The sequence below is a fragment of the Hyperolius riggenbachi genome, chromosome 2 (assembly GCF_040937935.1).
Source record: "Hyperolius riggenbachi isolate aHypRig1 chromosome 2, aHypRig1.pri, whole genome shotgun sequence".
Classification (NCBI taxonomy): domain Eukaryota; kingdom Metazoa; phylum Chordata; class Amphibia; order Anura; family Hyperoliidae; genus Hyperolius; species Hyperolius riggenbachi.
This window is the reverse complement of record NC_090647.1, coordinates 501,386,058-501,394,721: the sequence shown is the minus strand read 5'-3', so window position 1 is coordinate 501,394,721 and position 8,664 is coordinate 501,386,058. Positions and strand designations below refer to the sequence as shown.

Below are 8,664 nucleotides of genomic sequence, written 5' to 3'. Positions count from 1 at the left end.
GTTCTAGTTATTAACTGACAAGTCTGGAGACTTTGCTCTTGTAATGTTAGAGATTGTGATAACCCAAATTAGTAAATCACTGTTCTCTTGTGCTCACGAAATATTACCAGGTGGAGCAGCAAAACCTGACATTTTTATTTGTAATATCTTATATGTATCGGATTAGAAAACTTTTTGAAATGTTTGTTTTTCAGTGCTTAACAGGTAAGTAAAACATAGATCACTGTACATTCCCTTTAAATCCAATTGTGCAGTACCTTAGAATAGTTCCCCCATCACATTCATTCTACTTTCTAATAAAAGTGGTAGCTTTTATTACAGATATAATTTGCTGCCTCACCACCTGGTGGTAACTGTTACAGCAGATTGCCAATTAGTTTGAAGAGTGAAAAAATCCTTATGAATACCAGTTTATCTGAAGTGTATGTTGTCAATCATTGTCCACATCAGGATAGGGTGCTGCAACTGCTGAGAAAGCTTCTCCGGGAAGCATGAGATTCTGATTAAATGGAAAACACTTAAAACGTGTACCTGTGACTGAGACGGCAAAAGGCTCTATACTTTCCTGGAGCTTCCTCCAGCTCCCTATAGTCCATGGGCTCCCTCGGAGTCCTGTCTGATCTCCTGCAGTCAACCCCGATATAATCACAGATTGAGCAAGTTGGTGACTACTGTGCATGCACGGCCCTGTCTGGGTGCCTCCTTCATTGCGCTCCCACTGCTGGGAGCGTTCTGCGCCTGCGCAGATACCAGCACAGCACCCTACCGGCTATGGGACCACAACCAAGGAGAGGAACAGCCAGGACCATGCATGAGCAGTAGTCCCCAACCACTGGCACTGACAGCAGGAGAATGGAGAGGAACAGACAGACACCAAGAGAGCCCATGGACTACAGGTGGCTGGAGAACTCCCGGGTAAAGTATAAATCCCTTTGTGGTTTTCATCACAGGTTTGCTTTAAACTAAGGCCCTAAACCATATACACAAACGGTGCTATGGTGTTTTGGATTAAAAGGTCAAAACAAGTCCTTGTTCATTCATCATTTTAAATGGCCTCCCATACAGCAAACACATGTACAATAAGCTCAAACACATACAAAAACGTCACAATTGAAATGTTGCCCAGATATACACAAAAGAGGAAATATATTAAATAGTGGTTATGGGAGGCAGGTATATTAAGTATCTATGTACTTCACAAGTGACCCAAATGTATTGCACGTTCAGGTAATCTCAACCAAAGGTCCCAGTTACCAGTCAGTAAATTCAAGAGTTGGAGAAGAGTTGTTGGAAAGTTTGGTGAATGGATCCACTTTTGTTCGTGATGGGACACGAGGTGCAGGTGGAGGCTTCCTCAACGGCTGGGAGAAAGATCTAGCGGGGATCTTGTTTTGATTGCTGTCGTAGGCAGACAGCGGAAATCCATCCAACTCTAAACCATTGTTGGGCAACTTGTTCGATGTAGTCATCGAGCTGTTCTCATCAAAAGTCACCCAACCTTTCAGATTAGGGTCAGGCATGGATGAAAAATTATGGGGTAAAGAGAGGCTTTTCTCTGGAGGCCCCACGGTGAACATAGGCTTGCTCAGCTGAAGCTCTGGCTGGCTTGTAGAGTGAAAATGATCAAATATTCCAGGTGGAAGTGATGTAGGCGCGGCGGAGGAGGAGCCTGGGTTCTTGAATGGATTCCCTGCATTCGATGATATTTCCGTAAATGGATTGGCTGAGCTCAAAGTACTGGCCCTGTTTAGGGACTGATTGGGGGAAATCCGTAGACTGTTTTGGGATATGTTACGGGCCGGGACTGGAGGCAGTATTGGCAGGCTGCTCACGGTATGGAAATGATTCTGTGCGGCAGAAGGCAACAGGATTGGCTCCTTTTGGTTAGATGATAAAGCAGACGAGACGATCATCGGGGCAGGAAGCTTCGTAGCAGAGAGGGGATCGAATGATAAGTCCGCAAAAGGGTCATTTTCAAATTGGCTTTTAAAGCCATAGATTCCATTAACTGGATTCTGAAAGTGAAAACAAAAACAGTCCATTATCATCAATGTAACATAATGCCAAAATGACACAACCCAGACTTCGTCCTCTATTTTCTAATCTACCACAAACACGATGGAATGTCACAATGGATTACACATCATTTTCTAACCAGTATGACCCATTCACCGATGACACAACGGGATCAAACACGGATGTCTTTGGTTTTGACTTGTGCCTCATGCAATATTCATGCAATAACCGAGCAGATTCGTCAATAGGCTCTGGGTGGTCCAGTCAAAAGCCAAAGACAAGATGTGAGTTTTTCCCACACACAAAATAAAGATTGCTCCCTTTTACCGCTGCAGTACAATAACTGTTCTTTTATCTTCAGACCTTGTTTTTAGTGAATGACTTTTTACTAACTGGAAAGGTTCTGATTGCCATCAAGTTACTTCTGTTTTGATACCAGCCATTTGTATCACGTTTACCGAATGCAAATAAACTCCATAAAATAGACGATAGAAGAGTAGACATCAGTTTTAATGATATTGATATAGGGAATTTGAAAGGCAATAAACAACCCAATTCAGAGCAATTCTAATCCAGTTCTATATCATGCCTGAAGAAGAAACATGGGTTTCAAAACCTTGCAAGAAAACTATCTATAGTTCATAAAAGGTATTAACTAAAGCAACTTTTGTTTTAGGATCTTTTCCATGATTTCTTTCTTTCTTACTTTCCTCACTAATAATCAATTTTTAAAGCAAACGTGAAGCAAAAATAAACTTATGAGATAATGAACTGTATGTGTAGTACAGCTAAGAAATAGAACAGAAGTAGCAAAGGAAGGAGTCTCGTATTGTTTTCCAGTACAGGAAGAGTTAAAATCTTCAGTTATGTATGTAAAAGAGCTTCTCTGAGCTATTCGATCCAACTTGGGTCAAATACAGTCCTGTTTTCTGAAGCACTTAAACAGGCAAAAAACAGGGAGAGACAGCTTGAGATAAGGTTTTACTGCATGAAATTTCAAGAGGTCCTTATTTCTGCTTTGTTTTATAGCGTAAAGGGAACCTGAAGTGAGAGTGATATGGAGGCTGACATTTATTTCCTTTTAAACAATACCAGTTTCCTGGCTGTCCTGATCTATTTGGCTGCAGTAGTGAGTGAATCACACACCAGAAACAAGCAGGCAGCTAATCTTGTCGGATTTGAAAAATAATGTCAGAAACTCCTGACCTGCTGCATGCTTGTTTAGGGGCTATGGCTAAAAGTATTAGAGGCTGAAGATAAGCAGGACAACCAGGCAACTGGTATTGTTTAAAAGGAAATACATGGCAGTTTCCATATACCTCTCACTTCAGATTACCTTTAACCATCTTAGCGGCATCACCGCCGATGGCTGGCGCTCAGGCCCTGCTGGGCCGATTTTGATGAAATAAAGAGGAGCACACGCAGCCGGCACTTTGCCAGCCGCATGTGCTACCTGATCGCCGCCGCAGCGGCGAAAGAGGGTCCCCCCAGCCGCCGGAGCCCAGCGCAGCTGGAACAAATAGTTCCGGCCAGCGCTAAGGGCTGGATCGGAGGCGGCTGACGTCAGGACGTCGGCTGACGTCCATGACGTCACTCCGCTCGTCGCCATGGCGACTTGGAAAGCCAAACAAGGAAGGCAGCTCATTGCAGCCCTCCTTGTTACTTCTGATTGCCGGAGGCAATCAGAAGAATGCATCGGGAGCGCCCTCTAGTGGGCTTTCATGCAGCCAACTTTCAGTTGGCTGCATGAAATTGTTTTTTTTATAATTAAAAAAAAACCCTCCCGCAGCCCCCTGGCGATCTTAATAGAACGCCAGGGTGGTTAAAGACAGAGTGTGGTTTTAAAACTGCAACTGTGACAATATGATGGGGTAAAAGAAGCTATATAACTGAAAATAAATATACAAGACTCTTTCCTGTGCTACTAATGTTCTATTCATTATCTGTACTACACATACAATTCATTATATCATAAGAGATTTTTTTGATTCAGGTTTGCTGTAATACTAGTAAAATACTAATAGTGCATTATGGGTTTTGTCTCACATAAAATAGAAAATTGCAGTTTCCTTCTGCTGTAAGCAGGTAAGACTAGATTTTGCTGCACTCTTTCAGTAAGGGAGCTTTAGGTTATTTTACGCATACATATGAATTGGCCGCCGGGAGACTTGGGCACAGGATACAGCCGGTATATGGCTCATCCTGCTGCTGCACAAGTTCCCGGTGGCGTTAAATACCATTCCCCCTCTAGGTCCAAGTGGATAGTGGGGAATAATGTAATTTGGCTTCCAGCAATTGCTGGAAGCTGAATTACAGTCTTTTTATAGCAACTGCAGCTCCGTCTTCTGACGGCGCTGAAGTTACTGACTGTGCGCCGCTATAGCTGTAATTCCTATTATGGCCTATGGTGGAGCCGGCTGCGTCCAAATCTGCGCTGTAATTACAGCGCTCGTATTTTACAATGGCTACAAATAAATCCTAGAGCAGTGATGGCTAACCGTGGAACTTCAGCTGTGACAAAACTACAAATACCATCATGCCTCTGCCTCCCCGTGTTATGCTGTCAGAATATTGCAATGCCTCATGGGACTTGTAGTTCCACCACAGCTGGATTGCCAAGGTTAGCTATCACTGTCCTAGAGGTTCTGGATCTCTATTACTTAGCTGGATACCCCGATTCTATTCTCTGTCACCCCTTCATTAGATAAGAAAGGCAGGAGGATCTCCTGAAGTGGAGAGACTACCAGCTCTATTCTCTTTTAAAGTATGCAACCTTCCGGCTTTCATTCCAATCCTCTAGTTACAGGCAGGGGAAGCTTTTTAAAAATTGTTCAAACAATCAATGAATTTATCCTCTCTGTCACTCTGCTTGGCTCCATGATATTTGATACAGTCTAGAGATCTGGCTGGAGCTGGTGTCACTTAGTACAATCTGATCTGTGGTTCGACTGAGTTAAAGTGCATACACACCATTTCTGTCACCCGCACAGACCAGGACTCAATTCCCCAGGCAACAGTTTGGGTCTGGGTGCGTTACAGGCACGTTTCTAGCCTCTAGGCATTTGGATGCTATCGGGAAGTGCACAACAGAGTGGCGCATGACAGCATTGCTTTGAGCAGGAGGGGTAAGGAGAAGACCACTACACTACAGATCACTTGGTGACACATCGGGACTGCTGTATACCCTCTAGAATTAATAATTTTTGAATTATTATTTCATTTATAAAGTGCCAATTGGTTTGGTCATAGTGGAGAATTCTGTGGGTCTTTGAAGAACCGTGGCACTGGTTTCAAACACCATGGTCACCAGTTGGCAGCAGATCTCCACTTGACAAAGCTGTCGTACATGGCCACAATGCAAGTCAATGTCTCGCATGCAGATGATTACGCTGATGATCAGGAACCATCATAGCGGACGATCTGTAACTGCATTCAAGTGAATGGAGCTGTGGGCTGCTACTTGGGGTAATTATTGTGTAGTGATCAAAGCAATGACTGCGATGCTACAAATCTGTCAGGACAGCTTTCCTGCAATCCCTTCAGGATACCAGAAGCATTATGAGACGTTCAAGCAACATGCTGAATATGCAAAGCACACTTCTCAAAAACTTGAATCTTGATCTTCATAAAGGCATAGCAGCATTTACAAGTCAGTATACTTATCGGTACATGCAACTATTAAGAGAGGTCTTGAGGAAGCCCATATTGCAGGGCGAAACAATTGTTGACCCTCCTCCACACCTCTCTTAATAGCTGCATGTGCCGATAAGTATACCGTTTTTCAATTGTTGTTATGCCTTTATGAAGATTAAAATTAAAGTTTATGAGGCGTGTGCTTTGCATATTCAGAGTGTTGCTCCTGGCTCCTTTTTCTACTTGAATATATCCATTTGATCTGCTATCTTTTATTCAGATGTTGCACCGCAGCATGGTTGATTGGAATGCACATTACTGTGGCCTGTAGTACTGGCATACAGGCATATTATTGGTGTGCACTTACTATCTCTGTGATCTGCATTATGAGAAAACCATCCTGGATAAACAGTGCTATTGGGGTTTGGTATACAAAATAAAGTACACACGGTTCAATATTGTGTCACTTGAGACACTTTAAACTGTAAATGGTAATGCCATAATTTCAAATGCTGCTCATCAGACACAACAGATCAAGCAAAAGCTTCTATTAGCGCATTGGTAACGAAACAGGTAGCATGTGCTATTTAAATAAACATTCTAAGTCTCAGCCCTGAATAAAACGCCTCTCTCTGCAGATCTCCAATAAGGATTATATGCAATAAAGATGGTTAAACAGGTTAGACATATACAAGTTCTGCAGCAGTAAAAGTTAATAAAATAATGCATGCATGATGTCATGATAAAGAATGCTGACGCTGTCATCAGCCACGTACACAGACTACACCGGAAACTCTACCAACTGGACTATGAATACATAAACACTGCTATGGCATTTTACTCTTCAATTATCTTGTCATTATTCACTATTATATTTGAAATCATAATTCAGCCATTTTTAAACTTTTTGATAGCAGAAGTGTTAAAGGATCTAATATATTTTACTTGGTATCTGGGTCCCCACTGGGGAAAATGAAGTTGTAACCCTGCCTCATTCTATGCTCCCTTAAAGTGGATGTGAGATAAACTTTTACTCATTGCAGAATTGTGTTCCTTTTATATAGTTTATAGGGCATTCCTCAAGCCAAATACATTTTTTGTTTTGTTTTAATACCCCAATTCCCTATAAACTAAACAAGCCTCGCCCACAGCTTCTTCAGAGTGCCTTGGCACTCAGTCCCATGCAGCAAGGGCTTATGGGAGCTCAGTCTGGGCAGGAGAAGGTTACTAGCCAGAGATTTCAGAGGCAGAGGGGAGAAGGGAGGAGTGAAGTTTTCACAGGCTGAGGAGTGGAGATGCTATCAGCTTGCCTGTGTATAATGTGACAAACAGAATATGGCTGCTCTCATTGTATCACAGGAAGAAATAATCATATGCTGTTGAAGCTGCTTGCAGCTAGATTTACTGTGTAAACTATCTAAACTTTAGATAAGGTACATAGTCAAGTTACTGGTTAGTTAGTTTTTCATCTCGGATCTGCTTTAAATTGTCTATAGACCAACTTTAAATGCAGGCGGCAGTGAAAGGAATATGGAAGCTGCCATCTTTATTCGCGTTTTAAAAATTGAGCTGTCTGGTCGTCCTGGTAATACTTTGCCTTCTTTAATACACGATTACCACTCCTCAAGTCACAACAGCACATCCAGTGGATTAAGGTGGCCATATACGTATTGATTTTTTCCATATATATACAGTTGATTCGTTTACTCAGATCAAATCTGCTGTAAATCAATACATAGGGCGGATATCCCAGTGATGTTCAGCCTAGGCTGATTAACTATGCAGAATTCTGGGAGCCCAGGTATATTTTGTACTAGCTTTGGAACTCTTAAAAAACACACATTCCGCAGATATCAACTGACAGGACTAAATACCAATGAAAATCAAGGAGAAGAAGGAGTCTACAATGAGCAAGCACTGACTAAATAATCTATAAATAACTATTGTAAAAAAAGAAAAAAAAATCAAGCAATTTTATTTGTTACATTATTTTCACTACATTTCCTCTTTAAGGGAAGTCAGTGTTGGGAATCTTTATGTAATGACAAGTTGTCTGGACTAGCAGCTTAATTTATTTGTGTAGGTATATAAACATATGAAAAAGGATTCGCCCTTACAATCAATGTTTCTAAAACAAAGAAGACCTGCTGATTCAGAGTTTCCATCATCCCCTGTGAGGGGGGAATGAGTAGAGTAGCTAGAATATCACCCCCGGGAACTCCACTTATAGTTAAAGGAAGCTTGAGACGTGTCCAATAGGTGTCTTTATACTCACCCGGATCTTCCTCCTCTTTTAGCCTCATGAGGTGCAACCCCCCCCCCCCCCGTGTTTTGGCAGCGTTCAGCAGGTGTGCGGGTGCTTGGGCCGCACATGGGCAGAAGAGCACAATTGGGCGTGACAGGCCAGAGTACGGGGGGGGGGGGGGGGCGAGAGATAACAAGTGAACAGAGTGGCCGTGAGTAGCGGCAAGGGAGCCCATGCACCTCATGGGGCTGGAGGAAGCTGCAGACATCGGGGGACACCTAAACCACTGCAGAACCAGGTCATGAGCACTTGTGGTAACTTGCGAGTCTCTGACCAGAAGTCGTTTCAGAGACGACTTCTGGTCAGAGACTCGCAAGTTACCACAAGTGCTCATGACCTGGTTCTGCAGTGGTTTAGGTGTCCCCCGATGTCTGCAGCGCCTGTGAAGGAAGCAGGAAGGGGCAGATCTTCTTCCCTCTGTTCTCCACCTCATCATTGAGGAGGGGAGGACTGGAAGGAGAGCAAAAACAGAACCCTGCCTTACAACTGCTGGATGAGCCTGGCTCGTCCATACCTTTTTATGATATTTTTCCCTGGATGAGTCAGGCTCGTCCACATCACTAGGGAGGCTATAAATATCTCCAACAAATAAGCAAAACAAAAATTAATAAAAGCTTTCTGGGTTATAAAGCTAGAAATGCTGTAACCCCTCCTCCTTTATCATGACAAGACAATGCAGAGGTTACGATGGTGCCAGATTAAACCATGTG

At 42.8% G+C, this 8,664-nt stretch overlaps 1 protein-coding gene across 1 annotated transcript in view; it reads right to left on the bottom strand.

The window, feature by feature from the left end:
* Positions 1–1,110: 1,110 nt before the first annotated feature.
* The window catches only part of SYNJ1 (synaptojanin 1), a 149,556-nt gene continuing 142,002 nt past the window's right edge, over positions 1,111–8,664 (bottom strand). The window contains exon 31 of the mRNA XM_068266373.1: positions 1,111–2,015. Coding sequence (XP_068122474.1) covers positions 1,251–2,015 — 765 coding nt within the window. The 3' untranslated portion in view covers positions 1,111–1,250. The remainder of the gene's footprint in view (positions 2,016–8,664) is intronic.